The sequence below is a fragment of the Somniosus microcephalus genome, chromosome 24 (genome assembly GCF_052327205.1).
Source record: "Somniosus microcephalus isolate GS21.2 chromosome 24, FLI_Smic_1.0, whole genome shotgun sequence".
Taxonomy (NCBI): domain Eukaryota; kingdom Metazoa; phylum Chordata; class Chondrichthyes; order Squaliformes; family Somniosidae; genus Somniosus; species Somniosus microcephalus.
In genome coordinates, this window is record NC_141010.1 from 29,321,860 (window position 1) to 29,345,005 (window position 23,146).

Sequence of the window (23,146 nt, forward strand, 5' to 3'; positions counted from 1 at the left end):
TATGGGGGAGGGGTCTGATGGGGGCATGGAGAGCTTGGAGGGCCAGGGGGAAGCACTCCTGCTCCTCCTGGCCCACAAGCAGTGCTGTAAATGCACTTACCTTCTGCCTGAAGCTGTCATTGCCTCCCTTCAGCTGCCGGGTTTCCCGAGGCCTGGGAAATCCAGCCGGCCACTGTTAAACCTGCAAAGCAGGTTAAATTAGAGGCTGGCAGCCTCATTAAAATGTTTAAATTGGCAACCTGCCTCCTGTGAGCGAGTTGGCTGCCCACCCCTTGTCCCGCCTCCATTAAACACAGAAGTGGGCAGGTTGGAGGTGGGTTTCAGATCTTTTAAAATTTAACATCTGAACTGACCCCAACCCACCTGTTTTGGGGGTGTTAAAATTCACCCCTAGTAGTCACTGTATGGTATTAGGAATGACAGCCCTGGTTGATTTTTCTCCTCCTTAGCCCAGGGATACTGAAGCCAATTTTGAGCTTCATACTGCTACCCAGATTGGGATAGACTAACTCAGCACAGAGCAGGTACTGAACCTGGGACCTTCCTAGTTACTATGACCCATCCCAGACTGATAGTAGACAGTGACTTTATCAACTGAGCCACATGCAGAGCTCCAGCAAGGGGCTTTACTCAGGACTTTTAAAATTTAATTTGAAGCCAAATTAATTCAATAGCACTTGACTGGGCCTTTCTAGAAATACAAGGGATGCCTTTTCTATTTTTACCCTTACTGTGTTAGTATTCCAGCTATGAAGCATGTACAACATGTACCTTCACATTTTCCCCTCAACTTAGTAACTAAAACATTGCAGTCACCTGGTTGTGCAAACCAAAACTAACTGCGAATTTATACCCCAAAACTGCCCAATGCACTTGACTTAAGGCGTTAAGTCTCCGATTTTTACAGATAGTTTTAAAAAGAAACATGCTGTATTTGATATTGTCTGCTTCTAAGTGAGGCGATCAGAATTCATTTTCCTCAGTTTGGCAGGCAAATTGTCCTCCATTCGTGACCCTGTGGGCTGCAGGCCATGTGCCCTCTGTGACAGATCCCCCGTTGACTGTGTGAGGGGTTCCGAATTGACTTTGAAAGCCTTCAGTGGGAGTCTTTCCTCAACACCGGAATTGCTGGGGATAGAACTTATCTTCTGCAGTTTCAGAGGGAGGTCCCCAGTGCTGCAAGTTTTTTCTCCTATATCTGCAGTCATCCATAGGACTTTCCTTTGCAGGTCTTCCTTGCAGGTGCTCATTTTCTGAAGCTTGGCTGGTAATTTGCTGCCCTTTTCCTCCAGGGTATCGATACAGTCCAAAGAGAAGATTCTCTCTTTCCTGTTCTTGCTGTTGCTGATAGAGGGAGTGGCACAGGGTGATGTAAGCGACAGCTTCTCATCTTGTTCCTTCACACTATAGGGAGAAGTGGGGACCTCAAATGTGGAATGGAATTGGGAATAATCTACGCGGAAACAGCCTTCTTCTAGTGACATGACGGGAAGGAACCTATGGCCCCAAAGTACTTCATCTTCTGTGTACGAGGTCCTCGCTTGACATGTCATTCCTGCAAAGCAGAATAACAGGTGGTTTTTAAAGTTTACAAAATTGGTTCATTACTTCAATTATAATAATTAGAGAAAAATGTTAATATAAAATGGATTTGCAAATTATAAATGTCAAGTTAATTGTTATAGTTGAACATAAACGACTGGAAGTGCCTAATTATTGCTCCCATTATAAAAACTAATTTCTAATAGGCATAAAAGGTTTATTATATAATTAATTACAGTTAATTCTGCAGACACAGCAGCAGACCAAGTACAGTTGCCGCCTGATAAATACATACCTTAATTTGCTGCAAAATACCATGCTTTAACCAGGATTCTGCTCATATTAAATATATTTCAAATCATGGATAAAACAACTGTTGAGAGACTTGAAAAACTTGGACTGTATTCACTGGAGCACAAAAGTTTGAGGAAATCCAACAGGAATGGTCAAAATGATGAGAGGGTGTGAGAGAGTAAACAGTGAAAAGATGATTTCCACCGGTGAATCGGTAATAATGGAGCATAAACTCAGGATTCGTACTAGAAACATAAAGGGGAGATTGGAAGAAATCTTTTCACACGTAGTTATTAGAATATGGAATGCATTACCACAATTGGCTATTGAAGCCAATTCAATCACAATATTTAAGAGGGAATTAGATAAGTACTTGAAGCGGAAAAATATTAAAGGGTATGGGGAAAGCACAGAAAAATGAGACTGCTTACCTGTTAGCTCACATCTACTATTTTGTTCAAATTAACACCAAGAGGAAAACGTGCCCATTAGTGCCAATTATTGGTGTTCTACCATGTGGCACAAACATGGGACTTTTTTTTTTATTCGTTCATGTGGGCATCGCTGGCAAGGCCAGCATTTATTGCCCAACCCTAGTTGCCCTTGTGAAGGTGTTGGTGAGTCAACTTCTTGTACCAGCTGCAGCCCGTGTGGTGAAGGTATGCCCACAGTGCTGTTAGGGAGGGAGTTCCAGGATTTTGACCCAGCAACGATGAAGGAACGGTGATATACTGGGCCATGATTCCGCGTTTCCCACATTGTGAGCTCCCATCCTGGGTGAGGGTATTGAAGGAAAATAACTCTCAGCAGGGGGGGGGGGGAATGTTATCAGAGGTCAAATTAACTCAACTATTTCTTTGTTAATTATACAATTAATTCCAGTAATTGTTCAGTGTAGGTCAAGAGATACACCAGCAGAAATTAATTGTTCCCACTTATGAAGCAATATTCATCTTGGGAACTGTGTTGGAGATTAATTAGTAAATCATTCGCATATCAGGTGTCAGCCATGGCTCAGTAGTCATATTCTTGCCTCTGGTTCAAAGGTCGTGGGTTCAAGACATACTCCAGAGATTTGAGCACAAAAATCTAGACTGACATTCTACTGCAGTACTGAGGGAGTGCGGCACTGTCGGAGGTACCAGCTTTCGGATGAGACAACAACAACAACTTGCATTTATATAGCACCTTTAACATAGTGAAATATCCCAAAACGCTTCACAGGAACGTTATCAAACAAAATTTGACAAGGCCCCATCTGCCCTCTCAGGTGGAGGTAAAAGATCCCACAGCACTACTTAAAAGAGGAGTTCTCCCCGGTGTCCTGGCCAATATTTATCCCTCAACCAACATCACAAAAATGATTTGGTCATTATCACGTTGCTGTTTGTGGGATCTTGCTGTGCACAAATTGGCTGTTGCATTTCCTACATACAACAGTGACTACACTTCAAAAGTACTTTATGTACAAGTGGAAAGCTGTAAAGTGCTTTGAAACATCCTGAGGTCATGAAAGGTGTGATATAAATGCCAGTTCTTTCTTTATTACTTTCTTTCTCTCTTTCTCATGTGGGCTCTGAAGAGGAAGAAAAATAAATAAATGGAGAAATGGGGTGGACAACATTTTTAAAAAAAATTGCAGTGCTGGGAAACAGATTCAAATTTCTTCCCAAGCAGAATGTAAATAAGTCTTGGACATCATTTCAAGTACATAATGGCCCAGAACTTGGTGTCGGGGGCTTGCCGCGCGTGCAAGCCCCCGATGTGCACTTACCCGGCGCGCCGACATCTGAAACCTGGCCCGCAGTGGATTTCCTGTCAGTGGCCAGGTTCTGATGTCGGCGCGCTGTGTTAACCTGACCCAGCGGCATAGTTAGTGCGATGTGCCGGCTGGGATCAGGTGAGCACTGTTCAGCCAATCAGGGGAGGGGAAACTTCATTCATAAGTTTGAGAGTAAGAACTGTCAAACTCATGAGAAGTACTGCACCCCAAAACACTACTTAAACTTTAAATAAAATTTTTAAAAACATCCCAATCATTAAATTAAGTATAAATAAGTTTAAAAAAATAATTTAAACAATAATTTTTTTTTTTGAAAAAAATAAATTTTTAATAAAAAGGGTCTAAAACTAAACTTACCTTATTGTAGATTCTTTAAAATAATAAACCTGTGGGAAAAAAAATTCTAAATTGCACTAAAACACCACTTACCTGTAAAAATAAATACTTACGTGTGCTTTTTACAAGCGTAAAGACCTGAGGCCTTTACACATGCGCAAATCCCCTAAAACAGAGGAAATCCAAGACGCACGCGCTGCCCCCTACAGCGCACGCGCTAGCCTCTTCACCTCTTGGGTTAGAGGAGAGGAAATGCCGGTTTTCAGCGCATGCGCTGTGCATGCTGAAAACCGGCATTTCCTCCGGCCAGACGCGTGAGTACCCCTTCCGTTGACTTCTCATTTGCCTTTTCAGATGCTGAGGTGTGCTGTGTATTTTCTTTTTTTTATTGAAGAAGATTATCATACTAGTGAGATTAGTGCGATTAAAAATGCACAATGAAGCAGATATTTGCAGACTCTTTTCATAAAGTGTTTGACATAGAGATCAGTAGCTATTTAGAAGCTTTCCACTTGTACATAAAGTACACATGGAGTAGCAAAAAACACAACCAACAGTACAAGAATGAGCGAGGTCAGAAAGAAAGCTCGCTGGAAATCTGGAATAAAGGTAGAAAATGCTGGAAATGCACAGCAGGTCTGCTGTATTTGAAAAGGGGAAAAGGTAGGGTAATGTTTCAGGCATAACCCTGCATTGGGATCTCTATTCTAACGTGAATGAGATCCGTTTTTATTTCAAATTTCATTGCATATCGTTGGTCCTTTAACAAGCCTGACATATGTTTGCTCAAAAATAAGAAGCAAATTTGAAACAAAATCAGATGGGAAAATCACAGCCATTATTAAAGTCGACATTTACAATCCACTAGCATCCCTCAGACACATTGGGCTGGATTTTACCAGCCCTGAGGAGGCGGGTTCAGAGGCGGGACTGCTGGGAAAATCCCCCAAAATGGGAGCGGGTCCCAAACCCGCTGCCAACCCACCTCCAACCAATCTTCCCGGGAGTCGGGTCCCTGATTTGTGCAGGGACCTGACTCCTAGCAGTGGGAAGAGGGCTATAGCCACTTAACTGCCTGTTAACAGGTAGTTAACAGGCAGTTAAGAGGCTTTTTCCAATTTTTCAACTGCTGCTGCTGGCTTCCCGATGTCGGGGAACCCCGCCAGGGTAAGTGAGGCATGCTGTGGGTCTGTTGTTATGTTGGTGTTTGGATGACAGCTGCAGAAGTGGTGTGAAGGATGCAATTGGACACTGGTTAGTATCAAAGGTAAGGACATGTTGTGAAAGTAATTTTTAATGTGGGTAGATGTTTCTGCAGGTGACAAGCTGTGAAGTGTTTGTGTAGCCTCATCTCATCCGGAGAAGTGACAGATGGCTTCTGAAATCTCAGCTGCAGCTGCCATCTGTTTTATCCTAAGGAGAGAGTAATTGGAGAGCCTTGGTGCAAGGGCTCACCTTTGGACAGTGATTGTCAGTGTTTGACAGCACCTCAATGCTGTCAAACACTGTCAAATCATCTGTCAAACAAGTGTGGTGCATGTGCCTTTAAGAAAACCAGCAGATGAAGCATCATCAACTGACGTCATCTGACACCGGCTTTCCCTTAATTGGCCAGCAAGCCTGCAGGGTGGGCTTAAAAAGGCCAATCAGGGCAAAATAGCGTCTGTTCATCAGACGTCGCTGGGGGCGGGACTGGAACCCAAAAGCCAGCAGTCCCACCTCGAACTTGGCCTGGAAGGTAAGATTCCTCCCATTAAATTGGACTGCGCCCTTCTCTAATTCTACTAGTACTATTCTACATTCAAAATATTCAATCTATTATCTGCCAGGAAATTGCTTGAGAAAAAGTTCCTTGTTTGAAAATAGAATCATAGAATCTTACAGCACAGAAGGTAGCCATTTGGCCCATTGTGCCTGTGCTAGCTCTTTGAAAGAGCTATCCAATTCATCCCACTCCTCTGCTCTTTCCTATAGCCCTGTAAATTTTTTACTTTTCAAGTATATATCCAATTCCCTTTTGAAAGTCACCTTTGCTTCCCAGATCATCATAATTCGCTCCATTAAAAAAAAATGTTTCCTCATCTCCCCTCTAGTTCTTTTGCCAATTATCTTAAATCTGTGTCCTCTGGTTACTGACCCTCCTGCCAGTGGAAACAGTTTCTCCCTATCTACTCTATTAAAACCCCTCATAATTTTGAACACCTCTATTAAATCTCCCCTTAACCTTCCCTGCTCTCAGGAGCACAATCCCAGCTTTTATAGTCTCTCCACATAACTGAAGTCCCGCATCCCAGGTACCATTCTAGTAAATCTCATCTGCACCCTCTACAAGGCCTTGACATCCTTCCTAAAGTGCGGTGCCCAGAATTGGACACAGTATTCCAGCTGAGGCCTAACCAGTGATTTATAAAGGTTTAGCATAACTTCCTTGCCTTGCCTTGAAGTAGTCCACAGTCAAGTATTTTGACCATATTCACTTTGCTGAAGTACAGGTGAGATGCAAGCACACATGGGATATGAGTTATATGCGAGTCATTTGAAAGTTGTATAGGGCACATATGCTGCCGAAAGGGTTAAAATAGTAGTGTAGAAGAAAAGTCTTATTCTTAATTAAAATTCTAATGAATTTCATATTCATGTAAAAATCCATTGTTAAAGATCCAAAACTACAGCTGAAACTGAAACAAAAGTATGCTTGCATTGCAATCAGCCAGATTTTGTGTAAGGGTTGTAATAAAAATTGGTGCGATGCTAACACTGCAATCAAAATTAATGACAGCAGGAGCATCCAAAACCAAGTTAAATCCTGGTAATTAGCACAGCTCCAACCTGCTCTGACATTATTGTAGAACTTCCTTGCTAAATTGCTGCAGCATATATTTTCAGATTGGATCGCCTGAGGTAGCAACAATTACCCCCTTTTCTTATAGCCCCAATATGCATTTAATTCTCTTCCTGTCCGAGACCTCCCTATGAGTTTTACTTTATTATATGTGCGTCCTCTTTAACACCACCTCCCACTGCTCCCTTCCTTCTGCTGAACCAAAGAGATGCTGTGCACTCCAGTTTGCTCTATAAGCTGCATCAGTGCCAATTTGCTGTCAGCAGCTGCCTCACTGACTGGTTGTGACAGGTTTTACACCCCCTGTGAGATGACACACTCTACTGCCACCAGTGGAATGGCAAATAACTGATGAAATCAGCCCAGTGAGAATGGGGGAGTTCAAATGATAAAACTGTCAGCAACAATCACCTCCCGTCATTACCACCAAAAGAAGCATATGTGCTGTTCACTGATCATAGCATGGACTCCACGATAGCCCAGGGGCCTGATTCCTAGTATTAGATGACTGAGTTATGAGGAAAGACGAGAAAAATCTCATGCTTTGAAAGTGTCAGCAGTGGCTCAGTTGGTAGTGCTCTTGCTTCTGAATCAGAAGGTTGTGACTTCAAATCCCGCTCCAAAGACTTGACTCCAAAAATCTAGACTGAGAGAACGCTGCACTGTTGGAAGTGCTGTCTTTTGAATGAGTCGTTAAACCGAGGCCATGTCTGCTCTCTCAGGTGGACATAAAAGATGCCATGGAACTATTTTGAAGAAGAGCAGGGGAGTTATCTCTGGTATCCTGGCCAATATTTATCCCTCAACCAACATCACTAAAACTGATTATCTGGCCCTTATGACATTGCTGTTTGTGGGAGCTTGCTGTGTGCAAATTGGCTGCCCCGTTTCCTACATTACAACAGTGACTACACTTCAAAAAGTACTTCATTGGCTGTAAATGGGCTGTCCTGAGGTCGTGAAAGGAGCTATAGAAATGCAAGTCCTTCTTTTATTTTTTTTCTTTTGCTCTTCAACCTTGATAGAAGGTGAATGATAGGGGACCTTATCGAGGTATATAAGATACTAAGCAGAATAGAAATGGTAAATCTGTACTACGTTAAGTTAAACGATGAATGCAGAACAAGGGGTTACAAGTACAAACAGGTAAAAGGCAAGTTCAAGACTGATGTCAGGAAGCACTTCTTCACACAATGAAAATGAAAATCAGAAGAGGTGTTTAATGGGCAGCTGATCCGATATCGTCCCGTTTACTCACACTATCAGCAAAAGTTACAATTGCTTTCCAAGAAGTGATCAATACCTGGAATGGTCTTGTGAACAGGGCAGTGAATGCAAAATCTGTGGAATCATTCAACAGGCAGCTCGATGCTATCATGTGGGGACCATTGGCTGCTATGGAAGAAAGAGCTAGAAGGGCCAGCTTAGAGTTACAAGACTTGCCAGCTGCAAAATGACAAAAAAACATATACACAGAGGGATAGAATTGATCTGATTTTGTTGTTCAAAGTTTGCACTTTATGAAATTGGGTGTTGATCGCCAGGGGGAAATGTATAGATAAGTTTATTTCATCCACTCGCACTACAATGCACTGATCAGCAGACAATGAACTGATCAAAATACAATACACTGATCAGTCTACAATGCACTGATCAGCGCACAATTAACTGATCAAAACATAATACACTGATCAGCAGACAATACTGTAAAAAATGCTATAAGTAGCAACATAATACTAAGCGTGTTGGAAAAGCAGATTGTGAATGCTGTTTCCAAGAGCAAAGCTTTGAGCTCTCAGGCCGTGATTTTGCCAGCGCTCAGAGGGTGTGTTCGGAGGTGGGTCCGCTGTCAAAATCAAAATGATTGACAGCAGGTTGGGAGCACACTCTGAACCCACCTCCCTGTAAGTTTCCAAAGTATCGGGTCTGCGATTTCAGAACAGACCCGACACCAAGCGGCGGGGGAGGCATTTAAGATAGTTAAATGCTTGTTAAATGCTTGTTAACTACTATTTTGCCAGCCTATTTCTATTTTACCACTTTTTTAATGAGGCTCATGTCGTTCGGAGATCACATCAGGTAAGTAGGTCGGGTTCTCTGGGCTCGATTTTAATAGCGGAGGCGGGTTGAGGGCGGGCCCGCTGCTCGGCAGCTTTCGGACCCGCGTCCGGCTGCCGCCTCCCAGCACTTCCGATTCTAGCTTCATTGGCCTCATTACGGCCGACGTGCGGGTCCCTCCAGGCAATTGCTTGGAGAATGTCAGTTTCTCGCATCTGATTATGCGATGTTTGTTTGAAAATTTAAAGGGACCATGTCCCCATTGCATACAAATATCATTGGGATGGCTTGGTGCTTTATTATCTTGAAAGGGGAGTTGACAGCATTTGTTCTGGGCAAAATTTAACGTATGATATTGCTGGTCATATTATTCCAGAAAGAGATTCATGACTTTTTGATATATGACTTTATTATCTGACCTATGAAATGAAAAAGATGCCAGATGTGTTCCAAATATTTGCTTAGTAATATTAATGCTTTTTTCTCTTAAAGGTGCTGGGAGCTGCAGGAATAGCAGCCCCAAAAACTAAGACTGCACTCAGGTTTAATGAGGGCTCCCTCCATGCTCTTGTTGAGGGAGTTAGAGGACCTCAAGAGCTCCTCTTCCCTGCAAATTGCTGAGGAGGTGGGCTTGAGACGCACATGGGTTTTGTGTCAAAGGTTTAATGATCTGCTGAGATCACCTAAAGTGTGGCCTCTGTGTTCTGGGAAATGGAAGTTCAAGAGTGAGGGCTCAGGGTGATTTCCATGTAGAATGATGGGGGTGACACTGAACGCAAACTACCGTTTATTGGACAGCTGATGCCTGGGGTTTGAGACTGTTGGACTTATTTTCATCTCCATGTGCCAGCCACCTGTGGTTGAAGTGTTAGCTTATGCGAATCTGGCATGGATGAGTGCATCCCTTGCCTGACGGCCATCAATGTGGTCGCCTGCTGCTGGATTGGCCACATCTGGCCCCGCAAGGCGTCACTCCCCGTCCTCTTCCTCATCCTTTTCATCTTCCTCCGAGGAGGCTGTGTGCTGGGCCACTTGTTCATCCGGCAGCACTAAGCCGCGCTGCTCTTCCTCCGAATCTGACGACCAGGGTGAGAGGATGTAAATGGTTCCCATCCCGTTGTTCTAGATTTCAATTGAGGCAAGAAGCTTGCAAGTGCACTTTCAAAGTGGCCTGAAATTATTCCAATCAGTTCAAACAGCAGATGTGTGTCAGCTTGACCAGTCACAAGGTCAGTAGATTTGCAAAATCTTATCCCAAACCTCCAACAACAAAGTTGTTGTATTTGAATGCCAGCCATGTTACAGGAGTGCTTTTAAAGTTCTGCACCAATAATGACTACAGATCATGTCCTCCACCAACTCGTCTCCTTGCAGCTGGACTGTTTCTGACAAGACGGGAAACAGGAGCCAGAGGCACAAAGATGGGAAACCACTATCAAGGTAGGATTATCAAGGTAGTTAACTGGCTCTTAACTGCCTTAACTACCTGTCCCTCCGGTTGGAGTCGGGTGAGTTTGGGAGCGGCTGACCCGACACTCTCGAAAATCGCGTGGGGGCGGGACGGAGGCGGGTTGGGTGTCTGAAGCAATTTTTTCCGCTTTTCGCAGCTGACCCTCTTCCAAACCTGCCTCCTCAGAGCTATAAAATCGAGCCCTCTATGTCTCCCCATTGCTGTGAATAGGTGAGAGCTGCAAAAGTGGTATGAAAGCTACAATTTCACAGCTGCTCACTTTCCAATGTCAGAAGCTTGAGCCTTCAGGACTTGGAAGACACTTTTGAGCTTTATGCAATTTGGAAGAGTTTGGAATAAACTCTCTATCGACTGTCACCTCCTTGGAGCAAGCTCTCTCACCACTGACATATCAGGCTGGATTTTGCCAATGGGGAGCTTTTGGAGATGGGACTCCCACTTGTCGGGTTTTAGTCCCGCCTCCATCGACTTGTGGCCAACCCACACTATTTTCCCTTGATTGACCTTGTTAAGTCCGCCCAGCGGGCTTAGCCGACCAATTAAAGGAAAGCCAGTTGCAGGTGACGTCAGCGAGTGACGTTTCATCTGTCAATAGCTTTTGACAGATGAAATGTCAGCGTTTGACGGCTCTGTGAAGCTGTCAAACGCTGACAATCTGTCGTCTAACTTGAGACCTTCTACTCAGACTCAGTTAGAGAGCCTTCCTGAGCAGAAAGCAGAGGCTGCAGCTTTTGACAGTTCAGCGGCCATTCTGTTTCTGTGCCGGTGAGCTGAGGGACTCCCGAGACCTGAAGGGAGGAAGCCTGCAGGAAGAAGTAAAGGTAAGTAAACCTTATTAAATCACTTTACACACACCTCACACGCTTACCTCTGCACACATGAACCCATCACTCACCTAAACACCAGACATCTCGGCCCCTCCAGCCCCCGCAGACCCACGGCTCACCTCGCTGATCCTGGCGAGGTTCGGAGCCGTCAGGAAGCCCACACTTCAGGGCTCAAAATGGGGATTCTCCAAAAAACTGCCTGTTAACTACAGGAAACTCTTTGGTATCCGGCACCGACGGGACCGGCGTATTGCCAGTTGATTAAAAATTCCGGATGATGGAGAGGGTTATCTACCGAGGCTATTTTTAACAAACAAAGAGTCAGACTCCTATTATTGAGGTGTTCGGACTCCCGACAGCACCAAGAAGCCGAGTAGTGGCAGTTTGGAGAACTACCCCCACTGACTAACTCGCCCACCACGGGAGACTCGGACTCGGACTTGGACTCGGCAACATTGCCGGTTATTGAGGTGTTGTTTTCGGAGTATGAATTTTGCCGGTTAATAGAGAATTCCGGATATTTAGGTGCCGTTTAAACGAAAGTTTCCTGTACCTGTTAACAGGCAGTTAATTGGCACTAATCCCCTTCCCGCCTGGAGGAGACGGGACCCGGAGCAGGTCGGGTACCCACCTCCTGGGAGGATGGCACGGCGGCGGGTTGGGGGCGGGATGGGTACCTGCCCCCAGATTCTGCCATTTTCCCAGCAGTCCTGCCTCCAAACCCACCTCCCCAGGGCTGGTAAAATCGCCCCCACCGTTTCTTTCATCTCAACTTCAGCTGCCATTTATTCCAGCAACATCGGTGCCCTAGAAAAAATGTCACCTTGGTCCTCAGAATCCCTCCATGATCAGCCCCAACACCAACATCATCAGGCACACCAACATCACCAACAGCAATACCAACCTTCTCCACAATCACCTGATACTGCACAGGACACAGAGCATCAGCACCCAACAAAATTGCTGCCCAGGAGGCCAGCAATGGCATCACCATGGCCAGATTTACTTCACTTGATGCTGAACACCCTGGCTGATGCGCCAGGTTGACACCACCCCACACCAGCACCATAAAGCATCCCTACAATGTTCAAGCCATTCCTTTCACACTCATCACAATTGGGTGGGGGGGGGGGAAGTTATGTCTCAACATTCACTGGAATGCACTAAGAAACTTCCAAAGGTGAGCACAGATCTGTCTAATAAGGTAGAGTGTTGAAAATAAAGGTTTCAATGTTTGACAATACATTAACAGAAAATTTACATGAAAATTGCATAAAACACCCAAGTGCCTATCCTTGTGTGTTGTTAGTTGGTATGATTGCACTAGGATGAGGGTGAGTGTGAGGGATAGCTACTGAGACGGGGAAGTGATAATGTAGATAGAGAGGGATGAGTGGAGGTGCAAGGTAGGTTGGTGTGAGTAAAGATGTGCAGGAGTAGGGTAGGGAAGGCAGAGTGATGTGGATGTGATGAGTGGCACAGCAGGATGAGGTTGAGTGTGGCTTGGCAGTAACGTTTCGTGATCTACTGAGATCATTGAAAGGCTTGAGCCACTGCAGCCTGGTCCTCCTGATGACATCCCTGCTTGTGCCCTCCTGTGCAATGTGCAACCAGGCTGAATTGATCTCCTGGGGAGGTCTCTTCCGCCCATGGGAAGGGAAGAGAACCTCCCTGTGTGCTGTGACTCTCCATAAGCATATGGAGGGAGTCATGGTAGAGCCTGGGTGCAGCTGTGCACCTCTGTGCAGTGACTGTCAGTATTTGCAGCATCTCAATGCTGTAGAACACTGACAGCACAACTGTCAAAATCAATTTGGACATGGCCTCTTTAAGGAAACCAGCTGATGACACGTCATCAGACCCGCTTCCTATTAATTGGCCGGGAAACTCATAGGGCGGGCTTAACAAGCCCTGTTAACATAAAATCGTTTGGAGAGTGTGGGCTGCAGTAGGCAGCGGGCTCGGGCCAGGACACTGGCCCTGCCGCCCCAAACCCACCTTAGTTGGCGAAATCGCGGCCTCAGTGTTGACTATTATTTGAGTTTGGAAATTTTCTATGAACAAATATAGCTTCCCCCAAAAAACATAATGGGCTGGATCTTGCTGGAATGGGGCATTTCGCGGCATGCACCGTTCGTTAGACTTTTCTCCGCACCCTTTAGCTCAAAGTATTTGTGCCCTAACTTGCTGGTAGTGCGAGCCAAGGACAACAGGGCATCTGGGACGTTAGTGAGCGTTGGGATGAACAGTCTATGGCCTAGAAATTCAGTATAGCCGCGTTTGGGGCGCTAGTCCTGGCGATGCGCAAAGTTTAGCGCCAGGCGCAATTTAGCGCCACCTAGTGCGATATTGGGTTGCAGCGCCCCTAAAGGTGATTGCGGCGCTAAATCAGGCGCTGCACGCTACTCCTAAGGCGCAAACCCGGTGGCGCAACCCACTTTCCCTGAGACACACTGACGCCGGCCAGCTCTTAAAGGGGCAGGTCAATTGGCATCACCAGACACTCACTGCCTTGTAGGCCTTCAAAGCGGTGGGAGCCTACCTGTGGCACACCAGCCTAGCAAGACATGGAAAGGGTGAGGCAGAGGGCGGAACGCCTCACTGATGGGGCATTGGATGCTTTGGTTGGCGCAGTGGAATCAAGGCCAAGGAAGATGGTCGGAATGTGATTTATGTTTTGGACAGCCTCCCGGGTGTGAGGCAGTTATGTGTCAGTGTATTAGTTTTGCTTTCTGTTGCCATAGCTTTCTCATGTTTGAAGGAACCACATTTTGTGTAATGAAACACTTTCTTCATTTACAATGGCCATGCCTGCTATTTACATGCATCTTGCCCTTCACAGGCTTGGGGGTATCAGACCGGTTCCATTCCTGTTCTTGGAATGGCAGCAAGCATTCCGTGAGAGGGGCCTAGAAGCTACTTCTGATCAGCCTCTGACGTGCAGCCTGAGAAGAGCCACTCGCGTAGAAGTTCAGGCCAGCAGGCATCTTCTCAGCCACCGACAGAGATGTCCTGAACCTTATCTGAGGCTGCAGATCTGGCTGAAGCAGCTGGCACAGCTCAGTCACCACCTCCTTTCTAAATCGCAGCCTTCTGACACACTGCTCCTCCGGCATGTTCATGTAGGAAAACTGCTGTCGGAAAACCCTGCCAGCATAAGGTCTGCTGTGACGACGTCTGTTGGCCCTCCTCCGTCTGGCCATGCCCGCCCCCCTCTCCCAGCGTCTCAGTGCCCTTTCCAGATGATTCAGCAGCAGGACGTTCCCCTCCAATGCAGCCCCCATAATAAGTGCCCACAGGAAGGTTCCCCGTTGTCAAGGCTCACCAACAGCAAGGTGATGGTCAGAAGGCTGAAGATCGTCTGCCTGCGCTGGCTCAGTGGTCAAATGGCTCTCAGTGTGCAGCTCAGCAACTCATTGTAGCTCTCGAGGAAGTTGTGCTCCAAAAATGGCTGCCGCTTTTAAACCACACCAGTCCCCTTTAAATAACGCTCCTCCAGCCCGAGAGCGACTTGGTAAGGTTCCAGATAAGCTGTCACTATTAGCGCCAGGCGCTACGGAGGGGGGCGCCACTGAATTTCTGGTCCGGGGCGCCCAAAAGGCGTTGCACACTCAAATGACATCATAATCAGCCTGCGCCCATGAGCGGGCGCTAAGATTTAGAGCCGGCGCTAAATGCATGTTTAATATGGGGCGAGGCGCTAGGCGCCCTGCGCCCGCCCAGAAATTGGCTAGTGCCCCACTTCTCGGCCTCTTTAGGCGTTAATCGGTGGCACTAACAACCAAATTTCTCCCCCTATCTCTTTAACCAATGAGACTTAAGAATTGCGAAAGAAACATAGGAACAACAGAAAAGGAGGATGAATTAGAGTCAAATCAGGTAAAGAAAGAGAAATAGAGAGGGAAAGATTGGATTAAGAGCGACAAAAGAGACAAAGGGAAAGTAAGAAAATTTAAAATTTATAATTTGATATTTTTTAAATCTCTAACAATTGACTACATGCAGGAATGAGACTGAACAATTTAAATTGTTCCCTTTCTAGGCCAGAAAGGTTGATTGACAATGTATTAACAATTATTATGTCGTTAAAAAGGTACTTATGCTGTTAAGATCCAACCCTAACTTTCTGCGGTGAGTTTAATGGGCAATGAATGTGTAACTGCAGCAAGTTCTTAAATATACGGGGAGGCTAAGGGCGAGTTCTGTCTGTGCGAACCAAATGGCGGAGTGGCGTAAATTGACCAGCGAGTTCTGGAGATTCGTATCTCATAATCCCCTGAATTTGCTGGCCAGTTTGCGCATTAATAACAGCGTGCATCATTAACATGCCATTTTCTTTCCAGCTCAATCTGCGTGAATAAAATTAAGAGTGGTGGAATGATGGGTTAGCACCTCTGAGGCCTGTGTTCAAATCCTGTCCAGTCTGATGGGATGAAAATCTTCTCCCTGTGTGTCCTAAGTAAAATTAGTTTGGGCATCCTCAACCCAGTTTCCATCTCAACTCGATTGGCAATTCAATACCACTAGGCACAAGATTGCCTCTTAGAGAAGCTATAGAAAGAAAGACTTGCATTTATATAGCACCTTTCACGACCACCAGATGTCTCAAAACGCTTTACAGCTAATGAAGTACTTTTGAAGTGGAGTCACTGTTGTAATGTAGGAAATGCGGCAGCCAAGTTGCACACAGCAAGCTCCCACAAACAGCAAAGTGATAATGACCAGACAATCTGTTTTTGTTATGTTGGTTGAGGGATAAATATTGGCCAGGACACTGGGGATAACTCCCCTGCTCTTCTTCGAAATAGTGCCATGGGAACTTTTACATCCACCTGAGAGAGCAGACGGGGCCTTAGTTTAACATCTCATCTGAAAGATGGCACCTCTGACAGTGCCGCACTCCCTCAGCACTGCACTGGAGTGTCAGCCTAGCTTCATGTGCTCAAGCCCCTGGAGTGGGACTTGAACCCACAACCTTCTGACTCAGAGGCGAGTGTGCTACCCATTAATGCATAGCTAACACTATAAAGATGTCTGGTGTATGAAATGAAAATGAAAATGCCACAATGGGACCCAGTTCTGATATTATCATTAAATTATTTTGTTGAGGCGATGTAAATGGAATTTTGCCCTGCCTCTTCTGTGTTTCACTGGGCCTGACATGCTAAAACTGGAGTCCAAATAAGTTGAAAGATGTTCTATTCCCCAGCAACACACCTCCTCTCCATGAGCAAAATTCATCCAAAATAAATTATTTTACAGCGCTCCATTTGTATCTTTTATATTTGATTCCACCAACTTTATCATTTATGCTTTATGCGGGTATACAGCTCATTATAAGTTCATAAGGTCATATTTCAGGGATAAGACGTCATTTAGTCAACCAAAGCTAATCCCTCTAGGACATAAAATCTCCCATCACAAGATTTAATTGTTTTATGAATTACCCAATGTTTTTTTCTTTATTACATTACTTGGTAGATTATTCCAATATTTATGAGTCATTGAGTAGAGAAGTCTTTCCGGAGATCTGTTCCAAATATACATGTCATGAAATTCCATTTATGTCCTCCGGTCTTGATTTCATGGTGCACTTTGAAATACTGGGTTTACTTTGTATATACTATTTCATATTTTCTATACTTAAATACCTTCTTTCTAGACTGAAAAGCTTAAACATCTTTATATAACATTGGAGTTTGTGATCTGTCCTCTGTTACATGATACCAGATAGGCTAGACATTATGCTGTGTGATATTAGTGCATGACAGCTTAATGCAATCTTTTGAAATCATCATTTCTGCTATTTAAACAGAGGCATAATTGCTAGGCTGATTTCTTTGCTTTTCTGACTAAATGTAAGATTTTAGTACAGTGCCTCTATAAATCATTGAGAATACAAATCGCTATTGACGTCTAAAAATAATACATCAGTTAGATGTCTAGAACTTAGTTAAAACACCATTTGACTTGAGTGCTTCATGTTCAACTCCATAAACCTACAGCTAAAATGTATCAAGTGCTGGCGTACAAACCATGCAGCACTATTTACTCCAGCCATATTTCAGAATAAAAGCTCCCACGACTAACTTTTGGAGTTTGCCTGCCGCATGAGAAAGGAGATTTCACCAATCTGGTGCAAATGGGCCAGAAGCAAAATCTCAGCTCAAGTGTCAGAGTGATCATTTTATAGCACTCAGCGCATGAATCTGGCCTGGGCAGCCTATAGTGCACACATTCTGGGAGCCTGCATTCACATCAGATCTTTCCAACCTTCTGCAGGACTGTAGCGAATGTGCCATTACTTAGGATTCCATAATGCATCAATAATGCCACAGCTTTAAATCTGGACCAAGCCTGAGCAGCAGAGGTTGAAGGTCATGTAGTGCTGTACATAGGAATTGCTAGACAACAAATGACCAAGGCCCATCTAGTTTGTCTTCGACCACCTTATCCCTGTGCTTGCTGACCTACATTGGCTCCCGGTCCAGCAATTTAAAAATTCTCATCCTTGTTTTCAAATCACTCCATAGCCTTGTCCCTCCCTATCTCTGTAACTGCCTCCAGTTCTACAACCCTCCGAGATCTCTGCGCTCCTCCAATTCTGGCCTCTTGTGCATCCCCGATTTTCATCGCTCCACCATTGGTGGCCGTGTCTTCAGCTGCCCAGGCCCTCAGCTCTGGAATTCCCTCTCTAAACTTCTCTACCTCTCTCTCCTCCTTTAAGAGCCTCTTAAAACCTACCTCTTTGACCAACCTTTTAGTCATCTGTCCTATATCTCTTTATATGGCTCAGTGTCAAATTTTGTTTGATAATGCTCCCGTGAAGCACTTTAGGATGTTTTACTACGTTAGAGGCTATAAAAATGCAAGTTGTTTTTGGTAGTCGCATGATACAATGATAATAGAGTTGTTGACTAATGTCAACAATCAATCTCCAGCAATTAGTCTACAACAGACCCAGACATGACATGTGGAAAACCCCAGTGGTGGAGAGCTTTGGGAACCACAGCTCCAAAGTCACCTTTTTCCTCCCAAGCATGCTACACTTACATGTCATGTCTCAAATTACTTATATACTGTATCCCAAAATGTTTGGGTATGAATAATATTAAGTGCAAGGTCTCAGGGTGAACTAAATACAATGACTGCAGACAAATCCACATAAATGGAAATATGTGGAGTCAAAACTTGTAGGACATAGAATCAAAGAATGGTTACAGCACAGAAGGAGGCCATCTGGCCCGTCGAGCCCGTGCTGGCTCTCTGCAAGAGCACTTTAGATAGTCCCACTCCCCCACCCTTTCCCCGTAGCCTGTAAAAGTTTTTCCTTCAGGTACTTATCCAATTCTCTTTTGAAAGCCATGATTGAATCTGCCTCCATCACCCTTTCAGGCAGTGCATTCCAGACCATCACCCTTTCAGGCAGTGCATTCCAGATCATAACCATTCACTGTGAAAAAAGTTTTCCCTCATGTCGCCTTTGGCTCCTCTGTCAATCACCACATACTGAGAATCTTTTTCAAACTATTGTGTAAATGAATAATAAAGTACCGCATCAAAATGCCTACAAAATACTACTCTCCTCACTCAGTGTGTGCTGCCATATGCATGCATTGAGGGAATCCAACTCCATATCCTTGTTCTCTCCTCTCTTGGAATAGGAGAGTAGCAACTGTGTGTTGAGCCCTTGTGTTTGCACTGCAGAACTGTAGAGCCAAATTTCATCATAAGGGAACCATTTTTATGCAGTGTAAACGCAGGGAATTGGTGCATGGATGTTGCTCTCCCATAACCTAATCTGCAGAAACAATTTAAAAATGGCTAGAGTTAAGGCAAGTAAGGCCTTAACCTGCACAATATCTAGGTAAATGATATCAAGACCCAGGGATCATAAGAGAGAACCCTTACTCTGTACACTGGTTACTGGGAATGTATCGCGTAGCGTTACGTCTCCTTTCTATAAAAAGCAGATTGACTGTACACTCTTATCGGGTTGAGACTTGGGCTTTAAGCCAGACAGGTTTATTTAAGGAAAGCAGGTAAATTTACTGTATACAGTATAAAATAGCGATTCGTACACTTCACTATTCGCCTGAATACATAAAATAATAATGTCGCTCACTTTAAAGGGAAAGGTGCTCCCAGGGAGTGGGTCTCAGGAAATCACAGGCTGCCGCCCATGATTTTCCTTGCATTCATTTTAATTATACTGAATGGAAAATCACAGGCTGCGTGAGCACGATTTCTCAGGCTGTACTCCCTGTGACCACTGCTCCCTAGTAGGGTAACAGGTTGGAGAACCACCCCTTATATTGATATAGTCTTTTTAAAAAATCTTAGTGTGTCCATGTATAAAATTATTGAAAGTAAAACTGTTTACAGAATCTTTACAGGTCATTTGAGGGCTTCAGACAGCATTATAAACAATAAAAACTAAGTTTTGGTGCCGCACGTCCATCTACTGAATTGTAGGATTGAATTACTCTCTTAGGTTTACAGAGCAGCATCTGTTACTGTTTCTAACACAAACACAGATGGATTGGATTTTCTTTATAATTATAGTTCTCTGCGTTGCATTGTCACATTCTATTTCCACTGCTGTTGCTGGTTTAAGCTGTCATGTGATGTAGGGCCTGAAGGTAAAACAATCTTTGTGAAATATGTCCTGAAGGGATTTGCAACATAGACCTGGGAAGTATATTGAATTACAGAAAGGGACGTGCAGTATATTTGGCGTGCTGTATTAAAAGTGCCTTGTATTTATTATAATCTGTTCTCCCAATTGTACTTGCATCGCCATTAGCTATTGGGCATCGCACTAGAATCGCCACGCCAGATTGCTCTATACTACATGAAAGGGCTTTAATGTTTGGGAGCAGAATGGAGCAATCTAGCTTTACTGCCTCTGCTGTGATGATTTCTGAGAGTTGGGTCACAACAAAAGGAGTTGGATAGCACAAAAACAATGAAAATATGCCCAGAGATAGATAACACCCAACATTACTAATCTGACATGCTGTATTAGTAATAGCATTCCCCACGCGATGGATTCATCATCTCTGCTGGGGGAGCAACAGAAGGGTCATTTATTTTGCCTAAGTTAGGAAAGGGAAACTGGAGAACAGGTCAACTTATTTATATCTTTATGCACCCCCTAATTTTTTGGCTTGGAGGAAGTCATAAGTTCAGGCATAGAATCAGCTGCCTGTCTGCCTTGCTGCTAAAGGAATAGTGTATATATGACATATACATGGAGGACCTTATACTGCGGGACAAGTGCCTGGGCCCCTCTGTTTTCAGTGGTTACCAGGAACTACTCATTATTTAATACCATCTGTATGTGAAAAACACTCTTGATTCTGCTAAGCATGCCTATACAACTGAGTTGATGTATGCGCATCTATGATCTCTGTAAATTATACACAACGCATTAAATCATATTTAAGATCCAAGTTCTAATGAGTTTTCATCGTGGGCAGTTAGAGGTTTAGAAATCAAGTGTACAATTTTCCAAGCTGTTGTGGTTTGTGAGTCAATTGCTTGTGATTCAATCACTAAATGTGCTTGGAGAAAACATATGCCCGGGGTGGGGGTGTCTGTTCAGTATTTAATTCTCAGACATGTCACAGATCAGCAGCTGACATGAACTCTCACTCCATCTCAGTCCCTTGCTGAATGAATCCCTCTGATCATTTTCTGAGATGGGGGCATGTTATGTTTGAACTTTGACCTCACTCTTTCAAAAGCACTACATCTCAAGCCTTGTCAATCATCTTTATGATGCATTTAACAAAGTGTTTCTTCACTTTATTCCGATGCTGAGATGGAAGCTATTTTTCAATCTTTGAACCAACTCAAGCAATACATTGAAACCTCATGGGCTTCCTCTATTTCAACTATCTCGCCTGGTCACATCAATTCTGCAATAAATGACAAATGCTTTGTTCACAACAGACATTGAAAAGTGCTCATACCAGGAAAAGGACATCACTGCAGAACAAAAGGTCAGCACTCCAGAATAAAAGTTATTCACCCCAGTCCCCACTCTAGTGTAAATGCTGTTGTATTACTTATATACAAATACCGGAACCAATAAACAAATATAGAGTAGGTAAAGGATCTCAGAGGCTACAAGCATTTAGAAATGCATGAGTTAATCAAAGACAGGCAGCGTGGATTTATTAAAGGCAAGTCGTGTTTGGTAAACTTAAGGGCTTATTCAAGTGATAGATTGGAGTTAATAAGGAAATATAGTAGATGTAATATATATGGATTTTCAGAAGGTATTCAATAAGGTGTCTCACAAGATGGATGAGCAAAAGGGGTTTGAAGGGATAGGGGAACAGGGTGGGTAAATGTGATTAGAACTATTTGCTCTCTTGGGGTGTAAATACTGACACAAACTGGTTGGGTCGAATGGCCCAGTTCTGTGTTGTAACTTCTATGTACTGTTTTATCATGCCCAGAGCATTATACCATGTAATGCACCATGTATTCTTTTCTGATAAGGTAGAGCTATGCTTAACCTGGCTTGTCCCTTTAACATCACAAAGTCTAATCGCTGTGTATAGGGGTATATCAAAGTTAATTACTGCTGAGAAAGATTTATTGATTGGCAGTAGCTTGTAAATCGCAACTCCAGATCAGAAGAAACAGACAGGAACTGACCGTTTTCCTTTCTCATTTTTATACTTCTTTTAAGATACTGCTTTCTTATTGGTAGGTTCAGTTACGATTTACTTAAGTTTGCCGAATATCAGGTGTAATGTTGATACAGACTTTGCAAGCTTGACATTTCCAAGTGTATTATATATACTAGATGATCTCCCATGTTGTTATTTATGGCTAGTCATGGATCTAAAGCATGGTTGCAATGTTCAACTGCTAACCTGGCCAATCCTTTAAAGGCCACTGCTCAGGCATTACCTGTGGAGAAATGGTCTAAATTGGTCTTGAGCTCAATCAGAGGCTAATTATTGTTGCCGTTGGAAGTTTCTCTAGATTAGCAACTGTCTGATTACTTTCTTTTCTTTATTAATGACCTCACCAAGTTATCTCAGGGTCAGAAGTAAACATTGGGAAATAACTGAATCCCTTTCTCTTTTTTTGTGTACCCTTTTAGAGATTGTTCAGTTATGATTTGCTGGTGCTTTATAGAAAATTTGATGGCTGCAGAGCGAATCTTGGACAGATGCTGTCAAGCTTTTACTTCAAGAGAATATAGATGCCGTGAGTTACAAGGCAATAATTCAATCAAGCAGTTCTGATAGTATAAATGGTGAGAACAAATCTCAGCTCATTCAGCAACATCAGCGGAGCTCTGGCTTTAAATTTCTCTTATTCACTTTGCCAGTTATTTGTTATTCTTTATAACATAAAGGGATTTAATTTCCTCTTGTGCTCTATTTTTAAAATAATGGTTGACAAAGTTGTATTAAGTTCCCAGGTTAGCAAGTGCTTTAAAATAGTGCGGACAGCAATTTAATGTAAACATAATAAGCCAAATCTTTCTGGAGCAGGGCATTTCACGGTATGTACCATTTTTCCTGCATCATTTAGTCTACAATGAAACCGTCAACAGACAATGAACTGATCAGCAGATAATACTGTAAAAATGCGAGAACTAGCAGCACAATAATGCTGAATGTGTTGGAAAAGCAGACTGTGAACGACACTTCCAACAGCAGAGCTTTGGACTCTCAGGGCAGGATTTTCATTGGGTCGTGGAGTCGGGATTGGAGGTGTGTGGGGGGTTTAAAATCCCGAAATCAGGGGTCCCGACGCCATCCCGCACCCAAACCCGCCTCCATGCCAGTTTCAAAGGAGGCAGGTACCCACCCCGCACTGGGACCTGCCTACCCAAGGTGGGAAGGGATTAGTGCTAATTAACTGCCTGTTAACAGGTAGTTAACAGGCAGTTTTTAGCCTAATCCCTATTTTGAAGGTTGAAGTGTGGGATTCCCGATGGCTCCAAACCACGCCAAGTTAGA

The 23,146-nt window shown here is 43.9% G+C and overlaps 1 protein-coding gene across 1 annotated transcript in view; it reads right to left on the reverse strand.

The window, feature by feature from the left end:
• Positions 1-698: 698 nt before the first annotated feature.
• The window catches only part of LOC147101161 (G protein-activated inward rectifier potassium channel 1-like), a 92,102-nt gene continuing 69,654 nt past the window's right edge, over positions 699-23,146 (reverse strand). Inside the window, exon 3 of the mRNA XM_085966375.1 lies at positions 699-1,555. Coding sequence (XP_085822501.1) covers positions 951-1,555 — 605 coding nt within the window. The 3' untranslated portion in view covers positions 699-950. The remainder of the gene's footprint in view (positions 1,556-23,146) is intronic.